We start from the raw sequence: 27323 nt of genomic DNA, 5'->3' as shown, positions 1-27323 counted from the left end.
ATACTCTACAGTCCTTACTATCCCCCATATCTTCACTCTCCTGTCCCAATCTGTCCACCAGCCACTATAATAAAACCTTTAAAAGTGCACTGGATGAGGCAGCCCTCCAGTCGAAAATTTGAACACTGGAGGCAGCATCCCTGGCACATGCTACAGATACATTTTCTTCAGTGGTGCTCTAGTGTGCTGAACGTCTGTGGAGAAAATCACATACACCTTCAGATTTCCTGGACTATATGTTTATACTCAAAACCTATATCTCTGCCCTTCACCATGCCAAGCAAGTCTATTTCAAGACTCTCATCTCTTCTCTCTCCTGTAACCCCAAAAGACTCTTTGATACTCCTTACTCACTTAAAAGGTGCAGGCATTTTTCACAGACCTCAGTGCAGAGGACCTGGACACTTATTTCTATGACAAAATTTATAAGATCTGTTGGGAAATAACTGCCCAATCCCCAGGCAGTATGGATACCCTCACCTATTGCTCTTTATCCTGTTTATCTATCATTGGGAAAACTCATTTTTAACTAATCATACAGTGGGGCAAAAAAGTATTTAGTCAGTCACCAATAGTGCAAGTTCCACCACTTAAAAAGATGAGAGGCGTCTGTAATTTACATCATAGGTAGACCTCAACTATGAGAGACAAAATGACAAAACAAATCCAGAAAATCACATTGTCTGATTTTGTAAGAATTTATTTGCAAATTATGGTGGAAAATAAGTATTTGGTCAGTAACAAAATTTCATCTCAATACTTTGTTATATATCCTTTGTTGGCAATAACAGAGGTCAAACGTTTTCTGTAAGTCTTCACAAGGTTGGCACACACTGTTGTTGGTATGTTGGCCCATTCCTCCATGCAGATCTCCTCTAGAGCAGTGATGTTTTGGGGCTGTCGCTTGGCAACACGAACTTTCAACTCCCTCCAAAGGTTTTCTATAGGGTTGAGATCTGGAGACTGGCTAGGCCACTCCAGGACCTTGAAATGCTTCTTATAAAGCCACTCCTTCGTTGCCCTGGCGGTGTGCTTTGGATCATTGTCATGTTGAAAGACCCAGCCATGTTTCATCTTCAATGCCCTTGCTGATGGAAGGAGGTTTGCACTCAAAATGTCATGATACATGGCCCCATTCATTCTTTCATGTACCCGGATCAGTCGTCCTGGCCCCTTTGCAGAGAAACAGCCCCAAAGCATGATGTTTCCACCCCCATGCTTTACAGTAGGTATGGTGTTTGATGGATGCAACTCAGTATTCTTTTTCCTCCAAACACGAAAAGTTGTGTTTCTACCAAACAGTTCCATTCATCAGACCATAGGACATTCTCCCAATACTCTTCTGGATCATCCAAATGCTCTCTAGCAAACTTCAGACAGGCCCGGACATGTACTGGCTTAAGCAGTGGGACACGTCTGGCACTGCAGGATCTGAGTCCCTGGCGGCGTAGTGTGTTACTGATGGTAGGCTTTGTTACATTGGTCCCAGCTCTCTGCAGGGTGAGATTTTGCGTGGAGCCCCAGATCGAGGGAGATTATCAGTGGTCTTGTATGTCTTCCATTTTCTAATTATTGCTCCCACAGTTGATTTCTTCAATCCAAGCTGGTTGACTATTGCAGATTCAGTCTTCCCAGCCTGGTGCAGGGCTACAATTTTGTTTCTGGTGTCCTTTGACAGCTCTTTGGTCTTCACCATAGTGAAGTTTGGAGTCTGACTGTTTGAGGGTGTGCACAGGTGTCTTTTTATACTGATAAGTTTAAACAGGTGCAATTACTACAGGTAATGAGTGGAGGAAAGAGGAGACTCTTGAAGAAGTTATAGGTCTGTGAGATCCAGAAATCTTGATTGTTTGTAGGTGACCAAATACTTATTTTCCACCATAATTTGCAAATAAATTCTTACAAAATCAGACAATGTGATTTTCTGGATTTGTTTTCTCATTTTGTCTCTCATAGTTGAGGTCTACCTATGATGTAAATTACAGACGCCTCTCATCTTTTTAAGTGGTGGAACTTGCACTATTGATGACTGACTAAATACTTTTTTGCCCCACTGTATATCTGCATGGCCTTTAATCATATATCTGCATGACATAACTTCAATTTGTTAATCCTCTTAACCATTTTTGAAATAGCCCGCTTTTATTGATATGCTAATTGGCCAGCAAGGTACACTCCAGAAGTTCAGCGAGTACAGGAGGAGGTGAGAGCAGGGAGGCTGAGGAGTCATCATCAGCAGCAGCAGCCTCCCTGCTCTCATACATACAGGTGGGTAAAGCCCTACTTGAAACCGGGGACGCACACTGTGAAAACACATCGTTTTTGCTGCTGTAGAAAAGTGGAAGCAAAAAAACGCTGTGTTTTACAGTATCTATAAAGTATATGGGATTCTGGATAATCCCATCCACATATTGCAGAAAAAAATACATAGTAGAAATTTTCAAAAATGTCTGCATTATTGAAAATTGCAGCATGTTAATTATACCTGCAGAAATGCTGTTTTTTTATGTTTAGATATAATAAGGAAGAAAGTAAGCAGAGGGAAACTCTACGAAAATACCATGGAAAATGCTGTGGAAAGAACCATAATGTGTTTTCACAGTTTTTTCCCGCAGTGTTTTTTGCTGCCTTTTTGCTACATGGGGCCTTAGCCTGAAGCAGGCAAATCTAGTGTCACAAAGCCACTTATGATTAAACCATTCTCTTTCAACGACAGGATAGGTCCTCAGTATCAGATGACAGATGTATTTGGGGGCTTAAAACCTTTTTTAGGCTAAGGCCCCATATAGCCGCAATCAAATACTGCTTTCCTCTGTGGACTTTCTGCCTCTATTATACCTATACAGAAACCACCATTTCAGTAAGTATAATTAAAATGCTGCGATTTACAAAAATGCAACAATTTTTAAAATTGCAGCAGGTCTTCTTTTGATATATTTGCCAATGTGTGGATGCATTAGCCATTAGGTGCTTTATAAAAAAAAAAAATAAATAAAAAAAAAAAATAAAATAAATAAAAAAAAAAAAAAAAAAACGGCAAAATCATGGTGTTCACACTATGTGGGGCCCTGGCCTAACTCTTTGAAGTTGTGATTTTTTGTAACAAAAAAAATTAACTGTGATAAATAGATGTTACTTACAATGTCATTTACCAAATCTCGTATTGCTCGTGTTACTAGTATAAATGTCAGAGGTATCACAATAATTATAGCCAGCTGCGTTGCAATCTGTGGAATAGTCTAGAAGAAAAAAAAGTATGTGTGAATTCAATGCTGAAAGTATGCTTCAATTTATATTAGAATACATGCAAAATCCCAATCACGTGTACTGGGAAAACCTGCACCAAATGAAAAAAAAAAAAAAAAAACGCAGCTTTTCTGCAACATTTTTTCCCCAGCACATGGATAGCATTTGCCATAATCTCATTCATTTTGCTAGTTCTGTAAAACGCAGCGGTTTAAATTAACGGTTTAGCGGTTTGTAATAATAACAAATCATACTCACCTGTCCATGGGTCTCCATTGTTCTCCCAGGGCGGTTCACTCCTGCTGTTTCATGGACTTCCTAAAGTGAAACGCCTCATTGGCTGTGATGTCCCGGATCCTTTCCAATGAAGCTGCTGATTAACAACAGCATTGACTGGTGGCGGAAGACAACAACGGAAAAAAAAAAAAAAAAAAAAAAAAGTCCAGACCGCGCTGCAAGGCATCGGAAATTCAGGGAAAGGAGAGTATGATTTTCTTTTTTTTTTTTGGACAGGAGGAGAAGGCAAGGCATGGGGATAGTTTGGCCACAGCAGAACAGGCACACTGTCATTGTCTCGGTGCTAGAGAGTAGTCTCTGGTGCCTCTTAGCTGGGGCCCCACATGGTGTAAACGCTGCAGAAAAAAGCATGGGGTTTACAGTCACAGCAAAGTGGATGGGACTCTAGCGAGTCCAATGCCCACTTTGCAGGAAAATACGCAGTGCGTATAGCAGAATTGCAGAATTGATTCCACAGGCGCCACGTTTGTTTGGTGGGCACCATCATCCTGCTTCAATTTTACGAGCAAGCTTTTCCATGCTGTGGATGTTCAAGACCTCCTGAATACACAACAGGGAGGGCAGAGTTGGGAGTTTCCACAGTTGAGGGATAACAGTCCTCACTGCTATTGAGAATCTTAATCTACAAGTATGCTTTTTGAACTTTCACAGGAAGATAGAGAGAAGGAATAGAACATCATCTAACACAATTCTAGTGACCGTCCGAAAAATTCCTTAGACATCTGACCAAAAAGTTTGGACAAGCGTACATCACCCCCAGAGTAGTAGATCTCCATCCTCTGGACTGTTTTTTTTCTCAGTTCTATTGCTGTGTTTATTAATTGTTGCAATGCCCCTGTTTATTCATTTTTCTCTACCTCACTCTCATACTATCCCCCTCTCTTCTTACTTTGGGCTTGGTCACATACTAACTTACGCTACCTCTTGTATTTGTTACATACACTTGAGATCTTATCCGTCCTATACTCATAGCCTCCTTCAACTTTCCACCCACACCTCTCTCCTCCCTTCATTTCCATGTTCTCCTGCTCTCCCCCCCCCCCCCTCAACCTCCATAATGGTGGACATATCTCTAACATCCTTCAATGTCAAAGGTCTGAATACCCTGAAAACCGTTCATAAATCTTATACGACTCACACAAACGCAGAGTCCACATTTTATGCCTACAAGAGACTCACTTTCTCACCTCCCAATGATTACAAATCATTACTATCCTGAATGGTTGCATAGTAGCAGAACTCAGAGGAAGACTAAATGAGTGGGTATATTTTTCCATAAGAACCTTCCAGTTCAAAATGATCAACTCACTCTTCAACCCTGATGCCAGGTACATCCTCCTCGTATGCAAGATTTACTGTGGCTTATACTGTGGCCAACATCTACTGCCCCAATTCAGGAAAGGTATCTTTCTTCCTTGCTACCCTTTCAACACTCCAATCCTTTGCTGGGACCCCCCTGATAGAGTCTGCATTGGCAAATCCCAGGTTCCCTATAATGCTCTTAATAAATCCCACAAACTCCTAAACTTCATGTTGCTGTGTGATCCCTTGCACACCTTACATCCACATCTGGAGGACTATTTCTTTTACTCACATGCCCACAACTCGAACAGCTAATTGGACTACATCTTCCTCCCCCATCACCTATTGCTGCAAGTGATCACAGCCAGTATAGATACAGCTTTCGATTCTGACCATGCACTCATCACCTGCACCCTAAGGGTGCATTCACACTACGGATACAGTGACTGATTCTGAACGTTAAAACACGTTCAGAATCAGCGCGTATAAAGCAGATCACATTCATTTCAATGGGAGCAGGCATACGAGCACTCCCCATTGAAATGAATGGGCTGCTTTTTAATCTATGAGCGCTCCCATTGAAGTGAGTGGGAAGCGCTCGCATGTACGGCTCGGACTGAGCCGAGCGCCAGGCCCCTTCACACGGCGAGCCGTACACGCGAGCGCTTCCCATTCACTTCAATGGGAGCGCTCGTATGCCGGCTCCCATTGAAATGAATGGGATCTGCTTTATACACGCTGATTCTGTACATGTTTTAATGTTCAGAATCAGTCACCGTGTCCGTAGTGTGAATGCATCCTTAGCCTTCATCCCCCTAACTTTTAAAGACTTAATGATTTGTTCTTGTGTGAAGCTCAATGTTTGGTGGATCTCAACCCTTTAGCAACACATGACATACTATTATGTCCTAGGCAACTATTTGACACAAATGGAAGTAATAGTACTTAGTAACTAGTACAATAGCCCACATAGTGAGTGGGCTAACACTTGCTCCATTAACCCCCAGTCGGAGGGAGCTCAGCTTAGATTGTCAAGGCTGACATGCAACTGACTCGCATTGCCATCTCCATCCAATCTGGCTGAGCTTGACCTATTTTGCAAAGAAGAATGGGCAAAAATCTCGGTCTCTAGATAACACAAAGCTGGTAGAGACATATCCCAAAAGACGCAACTGTAATTGCAGCTGTAATGTGGTTCTACAAAGTATTGATATAGGGGGCTGAATACTTTTGCACGTCACACTTTTCAGATTTTTACTTGATTAAAATTTTGATAACATGTATCATTTTCCTTCCACGTCACAATTATCGGCTACTTTGTGCTGATCTATCACTTAAAATCTCAATAAAATACATTTAATATGGAAGAGTTCAAGAAGTATGAATACATTTGCATGGCACTGTAACGGGAGGTATTCTTTATGTAAGTGAAAGCACTAATTGATTCGGGACTTTACATTATTATCTGTGATACTGTACTAGCGTAGGCTACAGTACTGCATAATACATTGTGCAGAACCCTGAGAAGGTTTCTCAACATTTATTAGGATCCTGTAATACAGTAATAGGGATGCTACAAGTTTCTGTAGGATAGTGGCGAGTAAGACATAGCAAAGGGGATGTGGTAAATCTCTGGTGCAAGAAACTGCCACATTATTACACATCTATACCAGAAAATTGGCATAGACGTGATGACAAATTCCCCTATAATATTTTATGCATTTACATACGCTCACATAATAGGGGACATGTATATGACATCTATACAGAAAAAATAATGAAATAGAGCAATAAAAGCAAAGGAACGTTTACAACATGACAGTGTACTTACACCATTTACATTACCTGTAATATTAGGTTAAATGTGAAAAATATAACATGGGGTTGATGGTACTGCTCATACAAGTTCAGAGGTATGAAGTTCAGAACGTTGTACTTAGACGTCTTGATTACATTATCCTGCAAAAATATATAATATATGTCACTGAACAAGGCAGGTAGATGCTTATGTCTTTTTTTAAAAAATTTTTTTTTACCTGAATTGATCCAAAACCCGCAACAGGAATAGACATATACTTAACATAAACTGCTCGAGTAAGCAAGATAATTCATTGCATTGATACTCTGTGGTTAGCTGTAAGCATCTATACAATATAATTCTTAAAAACTTGAAACTGTCATGTATGTAATTATTAATTAACATTAATGATGTGACTAGTTGGATCATAATAAAAAGACAATAGAGCCTGATATAGTTCTGTTCATAGTAAGTGAAACAGGAAATACTCATGCAAATACCCAGATGTATCTAACCAAAGGACCCATACATTTTCAGGCTAAGGCCCCACATTGCAGAAATGCAGTGGTTTTTTGACAGATTTTGCTGCGGTTTTTTGAGCCGAAGTTACGAGTGACTTGAAAAGGAATGTAAAATATAAAAGGAAGGACTTAGATGTTTCCCTTCTATTAAATACACTCCTGACTTTAAAAAAAACAAAAATGGGGCAAAACGTTCTAACAAAGACGTGAGTGCCTGAAAACTAGGCTCGACTGAAATACTTCTGACAGGCACCTCTGTTGCTCCTACTGGCAGCAGATGCAGATGTCTCTCGGAGATTAATCATTTTTTTCCCCATCTCAGGGTCTCTGACATGAAAACTGGGATACTCAGACGCACCAAATTACTCCCTATCTCACATACTGTCTCTGGAACAAGAAGACTCCCTCCTAGAGGCTGGACTGGTGCTTGCTGGATTCCTATCTGAGTTCTCCCTGTGCTCCGCATGGCAGGGCACATGTATGGAAAATGCTGCAACAGCTACTCTAAGATAGACTTGGGCTGGCCTGGACTAATCTGTGACACCTAACAGGGAACCCTCTCTTCAACCCCCACCCAGTGTTCTATGATTGGCCATGAGGTAATATGCAGAATTCAAACAGTAGAAAGTGCAAGTATTCAAGAAATAAGTGCAAATATTAAAGAAAATGGCATATTCTTTACATTTCACATAAAACACAGAAGACAGGACAAAAAGACAACCTCGAGGTGCAAATAACAAACACAAAACATATAGCAGCTCACTCCGGGATACTGCATGTACATATGGCTCTATCTTATATATCAATGCTTTAAAGGGATTCTATTAGAGATGAGCAAGAGATGTTCGATTCCAGTCGAACACCAGGTGGCAAACTCACTAAAAATTCGATTCCCCTCCCACCTTCCCTGGCGCTTTTTTTGCACTAATAACTGCGCAGGGGAAGTGGGACAGGAACTACGAGGTATCGAGGAAAAAAAAAAAAAAAAAAACGGAAAAAGTAATTGGCTGGCTAAATCAGGTGACCTCCAATTTATACGAGTAGTGGATTTAATATCCGGTTCATATGAGACTGTGAACTATGTGTCTGTGAGACAGGGACAGATGTACAGGCAGGGTTAGCTAGAGATTACCTTTATTTAGAGGGGAATATCACTCACCCAGCTCTTTGGGGCTCTATCTGGTCGGGATCCCTGTCAGCTTGCGATATGCGCTAGGTTGACTTTTTCCCATAGGAATGCATTGACCAGTGTTGATTGGCCGAATGTCATACATAGTACAGCACTTGGCCAATCAACGCTGTTTCTGCCAGAGGGTCGTCTGTGAGGAGGCGGAATCTAAGATCGGACCAGAATGGAGACTGCTGTGGACCAATCTTAGACTCCGCCTCCTCTGGCAGAACCAGCGTTGATTGGCCGAATGCTGTACTCTGTATGGCATTCGGCCAATCAACGCTGGTCAATGCATTCCTATGCCGAGATGTAGTAGTCGAGCTGAGCGCACGGCCAGCACTGCTACACCAGAGATGCAGCTGAGCTGAGCGCACGACCAGCACTGCTACACCAGAGATGCAGCTGAGCTGAGCGCACGGCCAGCACTGCTACACCGGAGATGTGCAGGGCTGAGTGTGTGCTGAACCCTGCTGCACACTCAGCTCTGCTAAAATGCAGCAGGGTTCAATGCACACTCAGCTCTGCTACATCTCTGATGCAGTAGAGCTGAGTGTGCAGCAGGGTTCAGCGCATCTCTGATGCAGCAGAGCTGAGTGTGCAGCAGGGTTCAGCGCATCTCTGATGCAGCAGAGCTGAGTGTGCAGCAGGGTTCAGCGCATCTTTGATGCAGCAGAGCTGAGTGTGCAACAGGGTTCAGCGCATCTTTGATGCAGCAGAGCTGAGTGTGCAACAGGGTTCACATCTCCGGTGTAGCAGTGCTGGCCGTACACTCAAGTCAGCTGCATCTCCGGTGTAGTCAAGCTGAGTGCACGGCCAGCACTGCTACATCTCAGCATAGGAATGCATTGACCAGCGTTGATTGGCCGAATGCCATACAGAGTACAGCATTTGGCCAATCTGGCTGGTTCTGCCAGTGGAGGCGGAGTCTAAGAGCGGTCCACAGCAGTCTCCATTCTGGTCTGATCTTAGATTCCGCCTCCTCACAGACGAGCCTCTGGCAAAACCAGCATTGATTGGCCGAATGCTGTACTCTGTATGGCATTCAGCCAATCAAAGCTGGTCAATGCATTCCTATGGGAAAAAGTCAGCTCCCGCATATCGCAAGCTGACAGGGATCCCAACGTAATACAGTGACTTGGGCATTTTAGATGCCCCAAGGCATACTTCCCTTGCTGTCCTAGTTGCATTCAAGGGTGTTGGCATCATTTCCTGGGGTGTCACAGTGGACTTGGTGACCCACCTGAGTCGAATAGTGGTTTCCCCCTTAACGAGTATTTTTTCCCCATAGACTATAATGGGGTTCGATATTCGATTGAACAGTTGAGTATTGAGCGGCTACTCGAATTTCGAACTTTTCACTGTTCACTCATCTCTAGATTCTACCATTAAAAACTTCTTTTTTTTGCCATTGACACATCAGAATAGCCTTAAGAAAGGCTATTCTTCTCCTACCTTTAGATGTCTTCTTCGCCCTGCCGTTCGGTTAAAATTCCGTTTTCCGTCGGTATGCAAATGAGTTCCCTCACAGCACTTGGGGAGGGCCCCAGCACTCAAACAGCACTAGGGGTGTCCCCAATGCTGCGAGAGAACCTTCCAGCGCCGCCTATATCTTCTTCTGGAACGTCCTATTCATGTGTCTTCTTCCGGCGCAAGCGGTGAAACTTGTTGGCCTTGGGCAGAACCGACTGCGCATACCCACAGGCCACAAGAAAATGGCCACTTGCTTACTATTTTTTTTCTTGCGGCCGCGGGCATGCGCTGTCGGCTCTGCCTGAGGCCTGCTTCCTGTTTGCACACACAGATAGGAGAGAATAACAAAGAGGAGGCTGCTGGGAACTTCCTGTGCTGCCTGGAAGCTAATTAGCATATAAATAAAAACAGGCTCATTCAAAAATCACTGAGGCAATCTACATACAAAATGTATGTGTGGAGTAGCCTTTCTAAAGTTAAAGTGCTTAAGTTGAAAATGACTTTTCCCAATGATAGAGCCCCTTTAAGGTGTAGCCTCAGCTGTAGTTCTGGCGCGCCTCCTTAGGAGTCCCTCATCACTAGATGAAGATGTGGAAGAAAAATAGAGGAATGTGATATGTTCCTCTCCCTCACTTGCAGTTTCAGTGTATGAAGTCAGGCTATATGCCTCCTCAGCTGAAAACACTCTTCCAGATATAGGCACTTTTTTTTTTTTTTTTTTTTTTTATAAGAGGGTGTGAGTATGTCTGATTCATTACATGTAAAAGTTTATAGAAACTTTCTTCAACAACTAGACATTTGTTGTCTATTGTGGGGATTCGCTCAGGTAGATGCTTGTAGCAGTGCAGGAAACAGGGACACAGACACTGGGTTGCATACAAGTTCAGGCTTTATTCACTTGTAGTGCATACACTGCCCTTGCAAAGGCACAAATAACAAAAACAACACCTTCTCGACTGAGAACTGACTTAAACATAGGAACACTTTTCCCTGACTATACAGGAGACTGGCTACCAGTCTCCCACCTTGGCAACAACAATGGGTGGCACAGTACCTGCTTTGGAGGTCCGGTCTGGACAGTTCAACTCAGTCTGTGTGTGAAGCCTAGGAGTGTGGCACCACACTGACAGTTAGTAGGGCCTGATTAGTCAGCTGACCCCCTGGTGTGAACCTTTACCATACACCCTTTAGGTGCCTGGCTGGGACATACCTGCCTTCCCAGACCACACCCTTCACTCTCTCACACTATGTAATGCTTTCACACTCGTTGGGTATAAAATAAGCTGATTTACAGAGGAGAAAGAAAAACGAGAATGGACCTGAATTTTAAAGGGATTCTACCACTAAAACACTTTTTTTTCTAGTTACCACGTCGGAATAGCCTTTAAAAAGGCTATTCGTCTCTTACCTGTGGAAGTGCTCTCCGCCGCGCCGTTCGTTTAAAATACCGGTTTGTACCGGTATGCTAATGAGTTCTCTCGCAGCGATGGGGGCGTCCCCATCGCAGGAGCAGCGATGGGGGCGTCCCCATTGCAGCTCGAAAACTCACCGCAGCACTGCCTCTCTGGTCTTCGGTGTCCTCCCTTTGCTTCTTCAGCGTACTGTCGGACGCCTGCGCAGTACGCTCTGTTCGACGAAGATTGCCGAACGTACTGCACATGCGCGAAATTGCGATCCCAGCCATAGTGCGGGAATCGAACTTTCGCGCATGCGCAGTACGTTCGGCAATCTTCGCCGAACAGAGAGCATACTGCGCAGGCGTCCGACAGATGCTGAAGAGGCAAGGGGAGGACACCGAAGACCGGAGAGGCGGCGCTGCGGTGAGTTTTCGAGCTGCAATGGGGACGCCCCCATCGCTGCTCCTGCGATGGGGACGCCCCCATCGCTGCGAGAGAACTCATTAGCATACCGGTACAAACCGGTATTTTGAACGAACGGCGCGGCGGAGAGCACTTCTACAGGTAAGAGACGAATAGCCTTTTTAAAGGCTATTCCGACGTGGTAACTAGAAAAAAAAAGTGTTTTAGTGGTAGAATCCCTTTAAATACTCTCTTAGAATGGTCCCGGACACCCACATTGAAATAGACAGGGCGCCTTCACTCTCAATCTCGCTCCTGTACTCCACATTCCTAAACTATTTTGCATTCCTTCAAAGTCATCCCTTCACTAAATTTATCTGGTCTAATAAACCTTCCAAAGTTACAGAGGCTTAAAGGGATTCTACCATTAAACTACTTTTTTTTCTAATTACCACGTCGGAATAGCCTTAAGAAAGGCTATTAAGAAAGGCTATTCGTCTCCTACCTTTAGACGAGGTCTCTGCCACGCCGTTCCGTAGAAATACCGGTTTTAACCGGTGTGCAAATGAGCTCTCCGCAGCAATGAGGGTGGGCCCCAGTGCTGAAAGGCCGATCCCCATTGCTGCCCGAGAGCTCTTTCCTGCGCCACCTCCTTCTTCTGCAGCAACTCTGCCTCTTCTGGCTTCTCTTGCTCTTGTAGTTCTATACAGGAGCATAGAGAGGCCACCCCAAAATAGCCACTGGCCGACTCCTGTATTGAACTGCAAGAGCGCCTACCCAAAAATGGCCGCGCGTTGGGAGTTCTGGTCTTTGGTAGGCATATTCATTATTATTTTTGCAATATATTGTGTTCAAAGTTGTTTATTTGTTAATCTTTTTGTCATGTCTTACTTGTAATGTCTTTTCAGCCTTGCACTCACTTCATTATTTAGCTACCATGCTTCCACTTGTGTATATGGCTACATATGTGTATTCCCTTATGCACCTACACTGAGTTCTATCTCTATTTAGGGGTATTGCTACTATATTTATATATTTTTTTTATTATTTTTTGTGCATATACTTTTCAGTTAGCTGACACATTATTATAATATTATTGTTTTATACACTTTGTTACACTTTTGCATGTTTATATTTTACTATTTATTGTTGCCACTCACCGTATTTTGTGGTGTATTGGTCCTCCTATATTTAGCCAGTATTTTTGATATTTATATGAACTACAATTTTGGTGTTTTTTATATTTGATTATTAATAAATACAATATTTTTATGGTGATCCTGTCTTTTGACAATTTTTCCTTATCAGCAATTGGGTTTTGACCTTTATCTAAGCCTTTGTTTGCTTTTGTTGTTGTTCATAAATTGCACTACTGACAACTTCGATGGAGAGATTGGTTTAATGAGATTTTCGAATAATACTGCTGGTCTTTGACCCCCTTCCAAAAAAATTGTCTTTCTTCGAACCCACCTCTCTGACCAAACTCCACCCTCTATTCTTTAATGTCCTCTCCTTTATCCTGTGTGCCACATTGGTAATGAGAACTTGGTGCATCTTACACTACTAAACAATGGTCCTCTGCTTTCCAACTATGTCATAAGTTTTTGATCTCCTGCAAAGCTCAGGAAACTAATTTTAAAATACTAGGCAGATGGTACAGAGTTCTTGAGGTCCTTCATTCTAACCTCCCCTCCCTGCCAATCCTCTGATATTTGCTGGCGATGTGGTAAGGAAAAGGGCATGATGTCCCGCATATGGTGGAAATGTCTGCTGATACATGGTTTTCGATCTGACATCCATAGCGTTACCCACAGAGTTTCAGGTGTTGCATTGCCAGATGATCCAGTCGCCCTTCTCCTCTCCATATTCCAGCATAAGCTTACAAAATACAATTATGCCCTTATTAGCTTTAAGCTAGTGACTACCCAGAAAGTCATTCCCCGTTTTTGGAAGTCTATACGCACACTCCAAGCAGGATTAGCTAAATGAATTCCTATACCTCAGACGTATGGAGTTTATGATTTTGTTGCTACCTCATGATATCAACATACCTGGCCATTGTGGGACGTCTTCCAATATTCACCAGAATTCTCCATATTGGGTTAACTCACACAGAATCCCTTCTATTTCCCTTTCCTCCCTTACCCTCCCTCCTTACTTTGTGTCATTACACTCCGCTCTTTCCCTCTGATCACAATCTTCTACCATCAAATGTCCTTATAGAGACTAACAGTACTCTCAAGTATAAGGAGGGTAAGGGAAGGACGGGTAGTGGGTTAAAGAGAGACTCTATGAAAGGCAAATTGAATACTCTTATACTGCCCTTCTGTTTTATGTGTCAGCATAGAGGTGGGTTTGCAATTTCCATGCTTATAGGTCTTCCAACCTGCACAGTTTGTTAACGTTCGTAACGCATTGGATGACTGTGGGTGGTTCTTGTTATTGTCATTTCACAGGGATCACCATTTTTGCTGCTGTTATTAACCATACGACACCATTGTAGACATCCCCTGTGCCAGCAGAGGTTTTGCTTAATGTATGACAAGCCACAAAAAGTGCATCGCCCAGTGTTCAATGTGTCTAGATTTAATCTACACCACCTTATAGCTGGCATAGATGTTAGTTCTTACCAGGTGCTCCATGCCCTCTTTGTTGGAAAATGACAGGAGCAGCTTAAAAATGCCGCTTGCACAAAACATTTTGTACACATGACGTTTAAAAAGTTTGGTCAAATTGTGATATACAGTATCACTATGTAATACAATGCATAGAAAACAATAGAATGAAATTTCTTATATATCATTAAACAGAATTCATTTAACATGCAAAGATAACAAAACTTTAATTTACCGCATATTTCTTCTTCTGAAAACAAAGGAATCCTTTTTTCTTGATTTTGTTGTGATAACTTCTGTCATTGGCTCTGACTTCCCAAATATTATCTAGATACAAAACAATATGATTGAAAGTATGGAAATTAAAAGCTTGCATTGAATTGATATATATATATATATATATATATATATATATATATTTTGGCAGCAGCAAATATTATGTAATTTCCTTAACTCACTCCTGTTAAATAAGTTATTTGGAGAACAAGAAGATCTAGCAATGTATTAAATTCAGAACGAGGTCTCACTCATATGTGTCACACCCCCATTGCGCAAGACATCAGTGTTTTTTCTCCCTATATTTCAGCTATCTTTGGCAGTCCCATTGAAATTCATGGAATGGGCATGTGCTTGTCCAACTGCAGATCCATTAATGGGAAGTATTGTACCCTCATTTTCGTGATGAGTGAGTGCTGATTCTATTTTTCAATGGCGCTTTAATATATTCTATGTATTGGAACCTATATTATTTTACACATAATAAGATAACTATAAGTTACAGTTAATATATCTCCTAATTCTATATTGTCTGCCTGACAGATACTTAAAACTACAGGCCACATAAGCATGTTTGTATGCCTTCTATCTCATATGGCTTCAACAAAAACTCCTCCATTTACTAACAGTGCATTACCTCCATTTGAATTACTATGACAATATCTGGGAGGCAATATGGTAGATAACACTAGAAATTTTGCAATCATTTCTTACAATATTGCTCAAGGTTTTACATAAAGAGGACTCTGGAAAAAGAACAGAAGATTATGTCTTTACTAAATTAACTACATCCTTATATTGAGCATTATAAATAGTGGAATAGTGGAATTTTTCAGTAACTCACCACAATAAATTTGTGATACCATATCCTCTATTAAAGAGGACCTTTCACCAATTTGGGCACAGTCAGTTCTATATACTGCTGGAAATCCGACAGTGCGGTGAATTCAGTGCACTGTCGGCTTTCCCGATCTGTGCCCCTGGTACCGTAGCTCTTTACAGTCAGAAGGGCGTTTCTGACAGTCTGTTAGGTAGGTCCTTCTCCACAGCAGCGCCTATCGCGCTGTACAGTGTGTGCGGGGAGGAACGCCCCCTCCCCTCCTGCATTCCTCCCCGCTCACATTATACAGCGCAATAGGTGCTGCTGTGGAGAAGGACGTTCCTGACAGACTGTCAGGAACGCCCTTCTGACTGTAAAGAGCTATGGTACCGGGGGCACAGATCAGGAAAGCCGACAGTGCGCTGAATTCAGCGCACTGTTGGCTTTCCAGCAGTATATAGAACTGCCTGTGCCCAAATCGGTGAAAGGTCCTCTTTAAGGTACTACATCAGAAACTATCTATTCCAGGGAAACAAAGGTGTCTGGTGAGGGCTGTTTCAACACATTGGTGGGCCCTGTGCAAAGGTTTCATATTAGGGCCCCCCCATCACCATCACTTAGAAATACTTGACCTGCACAAATTACAATGCCTCTTCAATGGGCCCCACATAGTATAATGCCCCTTAGTGGCTCTCACACAGTATAATGCCTCGCTAGTGGCCCCATACAATATAGTGCCCCTCATAGTGTCCCCGTTCAGGTTGCTATATCAGCTTTCTGTCCCAGCGGTGGGTTGGTGAAGCACAGAGTGGATGGCTCACTATGTCCTCACAGTCTTCAGCTCATCAGTGTCATCCAGATGCAGATGAGTTGGTGCAGCAAGGACCCACTGCTCGGGGACAGCAAATACAGGACTGTTTCGCTGTCCAAAAGAGACCCTTGCTACCATAGGACCTGGTGCAAGTGCACTGTTGGCCCTATGGTTAAAGCAGCTCTGTGTCCGTTGACACCTTTTAACTTGGAACCTTGGAATTAGAAAATGTGGTTCCAATCATTAGGATAAGCTAATAGATTAGATCACTTCTGATACTCTTGTAGAAGTCTCTTTAGAATGAGAGTAGGTTTATAGACAAGATTAGATTTTGTGCAGTGTGTGCGTTTTGCGGGGGTAAATATGGCACTTTTATTTCTTATAACTTATAGCAGGGCATTTACAAAGCATGAAATCTTGATATATGGGATCTACAAGTGAATCTCAATAAATTAGAATATCATCAAAAAGGTTTTTTTTGTAATTCAATTGAAAAAGTGAAACCCATATGTTATATTGAGTCATTACAAACAGAGTGAATTTTATTTATGGTAATGTTGATTATAATATCATAATGGGCTTAAGATGGCTTGAGGAGTTTAACTCCCTCTGGGGGCATTTCCCATATATTCACTATCTATCTATCTATCTATCTATCTATCTATCTATCTATCTATAAACATATATATATATATATATATATATATATATATATATCACATTATGGAACAGGGGCCTAACCATGCCCACTTTGTGAGAGGCGGTGACAGAGGTAGTTGTTATATCGACAGTGGCGTAACTAGGAATGGCGGGGCCCCGTGGCGAACTTTTGATATGAAAAAAAAGCAGCGGTAGCAGCTGTCGCCGGGCCCCTAATGTCCCGGGCCCTGTGGCAGCCGCTACCAGTAGTTATGTCACTATATATCGAACTCTGCAACAGGATAATCTCTAATATCACCATGTATACACAAGACCCCAATAGTTTGTCCATTGTAGAGTGCAGGGTCTTTGAAATCATGGTGTTCCAGTATCCCAGAGTCCAGGAGAGCCATTACAGCATGCTCTGCTATAGTTACAGTAAACATCATCGCAGTTTCTGCCGAACAAGCGGGTTGGGCAAACCGGGACACCTGCTTTGAACTGCTGCATTCCATGGGCTCGGTCTTCAGGGGACAGTATGTGGCAACGTGACCCAGTTCATGACACCACCAACCCTGAGGCTGAATGAGTCTCTATTCTGAGACATGGGCTTAACACTTTCAGTCCCGCCTATCCCCCTCTGAGTATGTTCCCCTCACAACCTTTCTAACCACCACACCACCTTACTGAGCTGCGTCAGCGTCTGCATAAGTTAACCCTTTAGAGACATAGACCAAAAGTGCGTTAAGGACCAGGCCTCTTTTTTCAAAACTGACATGTGTCACTTGAAATGGCAATAACTTTGAGATGCTTTAACTTACACAAGTGATTTTTATATAAAAAAAATAGGAAATTTGATGGAAATTTTTTAAAAATTGCAATTTTCAAAATGTGAAATTCTCTGATTTTCAGGCAGATAGTCATACCACCCAAATACATGAATAAATATTATCTTCCATATCTCTGTTTTATATCGGCATCATCTTTTGATTGTCTTTTAATTCATTTTGGATGTTACAAGGCTTACAAGTGTAACAGTGATTTTCCAGATTTACAAGAAAATTCCCAAAACTATTTTTTTAGGGACGACTTCAGTTCTGAAAGGAATTATAAAGGCCTATATAATAGAAACCCCCATAAATCACCCCATTTTCAAAACTGCTCTCTTCAAATAATTCAAAACAGCATTTGAGATGTTTGTTAACCCTTTAAGTATTTCATAAGAATAAAAATAATATGGAGGTGAAATTTAGACATTTCATTTTTTTTTCACTAATACATTCATTTAGACCTAAAATTAACACATTCAAAAAGGGTTAAAGAAGAAAATGCATCTCATATGCAATTTCTCCTGTGCACAGAAATACCCACATGTGGGTGTAAACTGATTTTTGGGCAGACGGCAGTGCATGAAAGGGAAGGAGCGACACTGGGGGTATGAAAAGCAGACTGTGCTGAAATACCTTTAATGCGCCATGTCTTATTTGCAGAGCCCCTAAAGATCCAAAACAATGGAATCCCCCCAAAAGTGACCCCATTTTAGAAACTACACCTCTCACAGAATTCAAGGGGTATAGTGACCTTTTTGACCCTACAGCTGTTTCGCAGATTTTACTAACATTGAAATGTGTAAATGAAAAATGTCTAAAATGTCACTTTATCCCCAAAGTTTTCATTATCACAAAGGGTTAAAAGAGAAAAAGCCCCCCACAGGTAGTTAAAAAATTCCTCCTGAACACGGCAATACCCCATATGTGGCCAAAATCTGCTGTATGGGTACATGTTGGGGTTCAGAATGGAAAGAGCGCTTTTTGGCTTTTGGAGGGCAGGTGTTGCTGTAATAATTTTAAGGTTCCATGTCGCATCTGCTGAGCCCCTAAAGTATCAATATAATGGAAACCCCTCAAAAGTGACCCCATTTTAGAAACTACACCCATCAAGGAATATATCAAGGGGTATTATCATTTCGAGGCTAAAAATGCTTCCCAAAAATTGAAAATTGAACTTTTGAAAGAAATATGCCATTTTGGTGCCCAATATGTTGCACCCACTTTGTGTTGTCAGAGACCTGCACTCCTAAAACTATTAAGGGGCCATCCCGAGGGGCAAAAAAATATATATGTAGGTGTAAACTGCTGTTTGGGCACACAGCAGAGCTCAGAAGGGAAGGAGCACTGAGCTTTTTAGCTTTTGGGTACAGATTTAGAGGGACTTTCTGGGCGCCATACTGTTTTTGCAGAGCCCTGGAGGTGACAGTAAACTGGAATTCCCCAAGAAGTGACCCCATTTCGTATGGGCAATTTTAGGGTCTCTGCAAAAGTGTCATGGCATCCAAAAACCAAACCGTCTAAGTCAGTTTATACCCACATATGACATTACGTACGTTATCCGGGGTACACCAATGTCATACATGTACCCTAATATCAGTTTATACTCACATATGACATTATGTGCATTATCCGGGGTACACCAGTGTCATACATGTGGCATAAACTGCAGTATGGGCGCACAGCTGGGCACAGAAGGGAAGGAGTGGATTCCCCAAAAGAGTGATCTCATTTTAAAAACTGCACCCTTCAAAGAATTTCTCAGGGGGTGTAGTGAGTATTAGTATCCCAGATGTTACTGCACAGCGGATGGTGAAGAGGGAATATATAAGCTGTGCAGAGAACATTGTAAATGCCAAATTCCCTACTATATCCCAGTAGCTCCTATGATTGGGGGAGTCACTCTGGGGGTCACTTCTGGTGTCTTTTCCCTCATAAGCTGTAAATCTGGGGTGTCCGCTGATATTCACTCACACAGCTTATATATTCCCTTCATGCTGCAAGCCAGTTGTATTCTAATATTTTGATGATTTTGGGGATTTTGTCTTCACGTTGCTAGATGCTGTATTTTCTTTATTTTTCTGTTGATGTGGCCATATAAGGGCTTGTTGTTTGCGGGATGAGATGCATTTTGTAATGACACCATTTTTGGGTGCCTACAACTTACTGAATACATTTTATTAACTCTTTTTTTGCTGGATTAAAAAAAAATAATTCCATTTTACCTTTTAAATTTTTTGCTATGCAGAGTACAGTATAAGTGACATGTGACCTTTATTCTGCGGGTCGGTACGGTTACGGCGATACCTCATTTATATTATTTTTTTATGCGATACTAATTCTGCAGAACAAAACACATTTGGGGACATTAATCAGTGATTTTTGCATCGCCATCTTCTGAGAGGCGTAACCAGCGCCGCACCTCCCATGAGGCGACCTGAAGCGACCGCTTCAGGCGGCGCTATGTCAGGGCCCCAGGGAGGACGGCATTTTTGATTACCTAAGCCAGTCCAGGACAAGCTGTCCTGGACTGGCTTAGCACCGAGCGGTGGATTGGGGAGGATGCTGAAGCAGCGCTGCTCCAGCAGCCTCCCCTCACGCTCAGGCAGAGAGCAGGTCCTCTCCGTGCCTGCGAACGGTGATAAGCCCCGCCCCCTTTGTTTCACCCGCCCCCTTGCGCTCCACCACGCCCCCTCCGCTCCGCCCCTCCTCCGGGGGGGGCGGCTTTCTGTAGTTCGCCTCGGGCAGCGAAAGGTGCAGGTTCACCCCTGGGCGTAACATTTCTATTTTTCAGTTGACAGTGTTTGTTGAGGGCTTATTTTTTGCGGGACAACCTGCGCTTTTTATTGGTACTGTTGTGGGGTGCATATGACTTTTTGATCACTTTTTATAGCATATTTTGTAAGGTGAGATGGTGAAGAATCATTACTTCTGGTGGGTTTTTTACTTTTTTTTCCCACTGTTCACTGTATACATTAAATATTGCTTCAGTTTTATTGTACAGATTGTTACGGACGCAGCATTACCAAATATGCATTGTTTTTATTAATTTTTAGGGGGTTTTATATAATTCATTTTCTATAGAAAGAAATGAATTTTGGGGGCTTTATAACTTTATTAATTGTTTTAAAACACTTTATTTTTTCCATTTTTTTTTTTACTTTTTCATGTGTCCCTATGATTTCATTACTAATCCTGTATTATGCTCTGTGAGACACAGGCTGCATGTGTCTCACAGTGCATCACAGGAAGTCAGGCTGTGCAGACACACAGCCTGACATCAGAAGGTCCTGGCAGGATCAACCAGGTAACGGGAGCTCAGGGCATCCTGGGGTCACTGGACAGACCCCAGGCTACATAGTAGACATACCGGCACCCCCTAATCTCGCCGCAAGGGGTGTTGGGAAGGGGGGGGGCAGAAATGCCGGGAAACCTCTTCCTTGCCGTGATCATGTTTGACCACGGCAATCAAGGGGTTAAAACCTTTGATCGGTGAAAGTACCGACCGAAGGTTATGGAAAAGGGTGAGAGCTGTCGGTAACAGCTCTCACCCGCTTCTGATTCGAGCGCTCCATGATGTAGTATTACTTCATGGTGCGCAAAGTACCTAGCGCCCATGAAGTAATAGTACGTCATGGGACGCTAAGGGGTTAATCCCCTGCTGCTTTGCTTGTGCCTGCTTCTGTCGTCTCTGGGTTTCCATCAGGGCTTTTGCTGCTGTGCCTGAGTTTGCTGCTGCTGTAGAAGGACCTGCCCAAACTGTTTTACAAAGTCCTCCATGCTGGTGGTCTCCTTTTTAATTTCTTCTGCAGTTTTCATCCAGGACATAGGAGAGGAAAAAAAATAGGTGTATGTCTCTTTAAGACTGTTTAACTTGGGTTTGCCCGCATCCAAAGCACCATATGTGGGGAACGTAGCTCAGTAGAAGCAGAGGTGCGGACCCAAACAGTCAAGACAGGGACACAAAATGTGCAGCAACTGGTTTATTTAGAAAACAGGAAAAAAAATAAACCTTCACTTCAAGCACAATTGAGAAAAAACAAAATACAGCCTTAACTTCAGACAAAAATAAAACAAATTTCTGCTCGTCTGAGCGACTAAGGGCTCGTTCACATCTGCGCCCAGGTGTCCGTTCTGCAGGTTTCCGTTTCCTGCATAAAACAGAGCAGGATACGGAAACCTGCAGGAGTCTTTTTCACCCATTCATTTGAATGGGTGAGAAAGCTGTCCGGCTGTGAGCGGCGGTGAGCGTTTTATGCTCTCCGCCGCGAAACCGGGTTTTTTAATCCGGATACAGAGTCGGACATGCAGTACTCTGTGTCCAGATTAAAAAGAAACGTTTCGCGGCGGAGAGCATAAAACGCTCACCACCGCTCACAGCCGGACCCGGTCTGCGGTTTCCGTCTTCTTAGATGCAGAAGATGGAAACTACAGAACGTAAACCAGAACGCATGTGTGAACCTAGCGTAACTAAACAGAAGTAATAACCTAACTACAGTATACGTGTAGCGTACTAACAGCCACATGAAAAACAATCACAATATTTGTCACACCAAACGCAGGGTTACAGGTCAGACCCAGCCACTTCCTGGGCTGAGGTCTACTCCTGATCTGCCCTGGACCACACATAAGTCAGGAACCTGGGGCAAATATACCTCGACTCCAGCACTTCACCTGTCACCTTCTCAAAATATATTTCTAATCATACATCTGATTAAAGCCATGGTCGACCATCACACTGCCAAGAAGGAATAAGTTGCCCTGTATAACTATTTATAAAGGAGGGAATATGGGACATTATTACAGTTGGCCTTGGTCCATGCAGTCCTGCAAAATGCAGCATTTTTTTCCCACACAGCAGGCAAAAACATTGACTTCCCATCTGATTACTTTCTGTTATTCAATGAAATATGTACTAAATATATCACTAGGAATTTGATTAGGACATTGCCCCTATACAGTATTTCTTTACTGTAGAAACTGACAAAGTGCATTTATTGTAACATACCTATATCATTCATTGGATCTGCTCCAATGCCATCAGTACCCATTGTATGTTCCCTGAAACACACAAAAACAGAATTATTACTGAATGAATAAGGCAATAATTAGATTTTTCTTAAAAAAAAAAAATATATACTTGTACTTATCCAGATGAGTACAATTGCACGTTGGTCGAGGTGGTAAAGAGCTACAATACCGGCACCAATAGCTCTTCACCTGGGGCATAGATCCCCCCTTCAGTATTATATGCTTCACAGTGGCCCCTCACACAGTATTATATGCTCCATTTTAGGCCCCGAAACAGTATTATATTCTCCACTTTGGGCCCCCACACAAAGGGTTATATGCACCACAGTAGACCCTCACATTGTATCCCACTCAGTATTATATGCACCACAGTAGAGTTCACACACTCAGTATTATATGCACCACAGTAGGGCCCCCAGACTCAGTACTATATGTACCGCAGTAGGGCCCCACACTCAGTATTATATGCGCCACAGTAGGGCCCCACACAGTATCCCACTCAGTATTATGTGCATCACAGTAGACCCCCACTCAGTATCATGTGCATCACAGTAGGGCCCCCACACAGTAGACCCCCACTCAGTATTATGTGCATCTCAGTAGACCCCCACTCAGTATTATGTGCATCACAGTAGACCCCCACTCAGTATCATGTGCATCACAGTAGACCCCCACTCAGTATCATGTGCATCACAGTAGACCCCCACTCAGTATCATGCGCATCTCAGTAGACCCCCACTCAGTATTATGTGCATCACAGTAGACCCCCACTCAGTATTATGTGCATCACAGTAGACCCCCACTCAGTATCATGTGCATCACAGTAGGGCCCGCACACAGTAGACCCCCACTCAGTATTATGTGCATCACAGTAGACCCCCACTCAGTATTATGTGCATCACAGTAGACCCCCACTCAGTATTATGTGCATCACAGTAGGGCCCCCACACAGTAGACCCCCACTCAGTATTATGTGCATCACAGTAGACCCCCACTCAGTATTATGTGCATCACAGTAGGGCCCGCACACAGTAGACCCCCACTCAGTATTATGTGCATCACAGTAGGGCCCCCACACAGTAGACCCCCACTCAGTATTATGTGCATCACAGTAGGGTCCCCACACAGTAGACCCCCACTCAGTATCATGTGCATCACAGTAGGGCCCCCACACAGTAGACCCCCACTCAGTATTATGTGCATCACAGTAGGGCCCCCACACAGTAGACCCCCACTCAGTATTATGTGCATCACAGTAGGGCCCCCACACCCCGAGAATTTTACTTACCTGAAGTTCCACATGACATGTCCCACGAAGAGCAGCCAGCGTCCTCCTTCATGTTCTAGCTGCCAGCGCTGATGACGTCAGTCACTGGCAGACGCTGCGTCGGGGCAGAGGTCACTCCACAGTCAGTGCAGGCCGCGGGCCGCGCGACCACAGCCTGCACTGACAGCTTTCAGCGGTATGTGCATTTGCACATATTGCTGAAAGCAACGGTCCCTAACTAACGGGAATTCCAATACAGAATTCCCCGTTAGTTCTGTGCTGGGGCGGGCAAGTGCCGGGTCCCCCAGAGGCTATGTGTGCCCCGGCACTTGCCCAACTATGATGTGTTGACCGCTGGCCATGCGACCTGCGTTCCGGGCTACGCCGCGGGGCCCCGCCGGGCGCGGGGCCCCGGGCGGTTGCCCGGCTTGCCCGGCCCTGGATCCGCCTCTGGGCGTTTCCAAAATCAGGAGACAGAGCATAATAACTGGAGAGCTGACTTCACAGTGCCGTGATATGGGCAGGACCTACTGGGCAATGAGGTAAAAAATAATCACTATACCCTTTGAGGGGTGCAGTTTCCAAAATGAAGTCATTTCTTGGTACTCTCCACTGCATTAGCACTTTAGGGGAAAATGTGTCATGGCACCTGAAAACAGCAGTTTTCTCCCACATCTGGGGTATTTCCATAGTCAGATGAAATTGCGTAACAAATAGTGGGATACATTTTGTCCTTTAAACCCTTGTAAAAATGAAAAATGTGTGGCTAAAGCAACATTTTATTGCAAAAAATATAATTTTTCATTTTCAGCACACAATGTTAACGACTTCAGTACCGGGCCAATTTGTGGTCCAGGTCCAGACACATTTTAGGTTTATTTTGTATGTGCGGTTTTGAGGGCTGTAACATTTTTCCCGTATGTCTCAGTCAACTAATTTTTGTGTCTTTTTTCGGGGACACATAGGGCTTTATTTTTATGTTATCTTTATTTTCGAATGTGTTTAAATTTTTTTTATATCTGGGAAAATATAAACAAAATAGGAGGGAAATTGTGTCTGGTTTTCAATTTTTTTTTCTTTAAATTTTATAACACAAAGTGTCACTGAAAAACTTTATAATATAGTTTTTCCTCTCCGTTACGGTAATTTTTATTTTGTATGGTTTCGTCGGGGGTGGGGCTATAACCTTTAATAACGGCGTTTTATTAGCGTATTATTTATTTATTTTTTATTATTATTTTATTTACATTTTTTTAAAACTTTTTTATTATATTTTTATTTTTTTCAGATTGTGTCCCCATAAGGTGATAAGAGACCTTTGGGGACATCTGATCACTAATTTTTTTGTACTGGAGGCTGATTTCTCCTATAACTGGGGCTGCTACATTTAACCTCAGATACAGGAGGAATACAGACTCCTGCACGTTGTGTATATACAGCTTACTGAGCTGATCTGAGTCCTGTAGGACCCAGCAGCTCTGGTAAGACTCTGCTCCCCGCGGATCACGTGTCTGCCGGGTCAGAGGGCAGCTGAATTATGGCTGTGTCCATAGCTGTGTATACAGCGCTCATTGAGCGCTGTATACACAGCGATCAGAAGGCAGGGGAGGTAATAAATCTGCCCTGTCTTCTCTCTGGGAGCTCCGGCTGAAGTTACAGCCGGCTCCTAGTGAAAGCAGCTACACGGTGTCCGTGCAGCTGCTGTGTTCTGATGGACGTACAGGTACGTCCTGTCAGAACTAGACAACCACTTCCCGGACGTATATAGTCTATGGGCGGTCCGGAAGTGGTTAATAAAATCTATGAAACAGCTGTGGAATCAAAATGCTCAGTATAGCACTTGATAAATTCCTTGAGGGTTGCAGTCACCAAAATTGACAAATGTTTTGGAGTTTTCTGTTGTACTGGCATTTTTGGGGTCTGCAAATGCAACATGGTGCCTGAAACTGATCTCAGTAAAATCTGCCCTCCAAAAACTCATTGTCGATTATTTTTTTTTTGCATCTTACTGTGTGCCCATATATCAGTTTATATTCACATGTCGGGTACTATGATGATGCACTTTTTCCTTTAACCCCTTGTGAATGTGTAAATCTTAAGGCTAAATGAAAATATTAGTAAAAGAATTGAAACATGTAAATTTTATGTTCATTTTGTCTTACTTCCTGTCGAATGCTTATAGGATAAGGAAACAGTTTTAAGAATGGGGTGATTTATGGGATTTTCTAATACAGAGGCCTTATCTATATCAATTGTATGAAAAGCAGATCATTTCAAACTTTTTAAATTGCATATTTTCAAAATTTTTACCAAATTTCCCATTTTTCATAATTAAACAAAAAACACATCAACTAAAATTTAACACTAAGGGCCTGTGCACATGGAGTTCACATGCGCGCATTTTAGCATAAAACATGTGTATAGAATACATGTGTAAAAATAGCAGTCGCGTTTTTTGATGCGTTTTTTACGCGTGTAAAAAATTCCATTGAAGTCAATGAGACTGCTATTTTTACACGTGTATTCTATACACATGTTTTATGCTAAAATGCGCGCTCATAAACTCCGTGTGTACGGGCCCTAAGACAAAGTACAATGTGTCATGAAAATACAATCTCAAAATGATTTTGGTGAGTTAGGCTGGGGCCCCACGGGCCAGAAACTCTGCCAGCTTTCTGTTCAAAGCGCTGCGGGAAGAACCATGATGCATTCCCGCTGTGGTTTTTTCCTGCAGCACTTTTTAGCTATGGAGAATATACAAATTAGGCATTCAGAGAAATTCCGATGCACCAGATTTGTCATTTAACGGTAAGAAAAAGAAGTTGACTATTTTAAAGACTCAGAATTTGACTTACCGTGGTTGATTTCTAGCTCAATTTAGGAAGACAGCTGGATTAATACAATGGAGGGCAGACAGTTGGCCAAATGCTTAACAAAATCGCTGTACCTTGAGTAGGATAGACACTTTAGTGTTAATGAATGTAGTTCTAATCTGAGAACAGGCGTCACTCCTTGTCAAAGTGAAAACCTGTAATATAACTAATGAAAAGGTAGCCTTAAGAGAGCAGAGAAATAGGAAACGCCCAAATAAAAGTTAACCCCTGTAGTTCCAAAAAACTGCTTGTTATTCAAACAAACAGTGCACAGTGTGCTAAAATAGTTAAAGGGATCCTATCATTTAAACTGAATTTTTTATGCTTATCACATAGAAATAGCCCTAAGAAAGGCTATTAGTCTCCTACCTTTAGATGTCTTCTCCACGCCGCCGTTCCGTAGAAATCCCGGTTTTCGCCGGTATGCAAATGAGTTCTCTCACAGCACTGGGGGCGGCCCCAGTGCCCAAACAGCACTGCGTGCGTCCCCAATGCTGCGAGATAACTCTTCAGCGCCGCCTCCATCTTCTTCAGGAACGGGTCTTCTTCACGTCTTCTTC

General features: G+C 42.8%; 1 protein-coding gene across 1 annotated transcript in view; it reads right to left on the bottom strand.

Annotated features, from left to right (window-relative positions):
• The window catches only part of LOC142189623 (phospholipid-transporting ATPase IK-like), a 177992-nt gene extending 155350 nt beyond the window's left edge, over window positions 1-22642 (bottom strand). The window contains exons 1-4 of the mRNA XM_075262228.1: window positions 22601-22642; window positions 14455-14546; window positions 6691-6804; window positions 3141-3239 (exon numbers count right to left, since the gene is read on the bottom strand). Of these exons, the coding sequence (XP_075118329.1) occupies window positions 3141-3239; window positions 6691-6804; window positions 14455-14546; window positions 22601-22613 (318 nt within the window). The 5' untranslated portion in view covers window positions 22614-22642. The remainder of the gene's footprint in view (window positions 1-3140; window positions 3240-6690; window positions 6805-14454; window positions 14547-22600) is intronic.
• Window positions 22643-27323: the final 4681 nt, after the last annotated feature.

This window comes from Leptodactylus fuscus, chromosome 1 (genome assembly GCF_031893055.1).
Source record: "Leptodactylus fuscus isolate aLepFus1 chromosome 1, aLepFus1.hap2, whole genome shotgun sequence".
Classification (NCBI taxonomy): Eukaryota; Metazoa; Chordata; class Amphibia; order Anura; family Leptodactylidae; genus Leptodactylus; species Leptodactylus fuscus.
The sequence above is the reverse complement of the archived record's forward strand: the minus strand, read 5'-3'. Positions and strand labels throughout refer to the sequence as shown.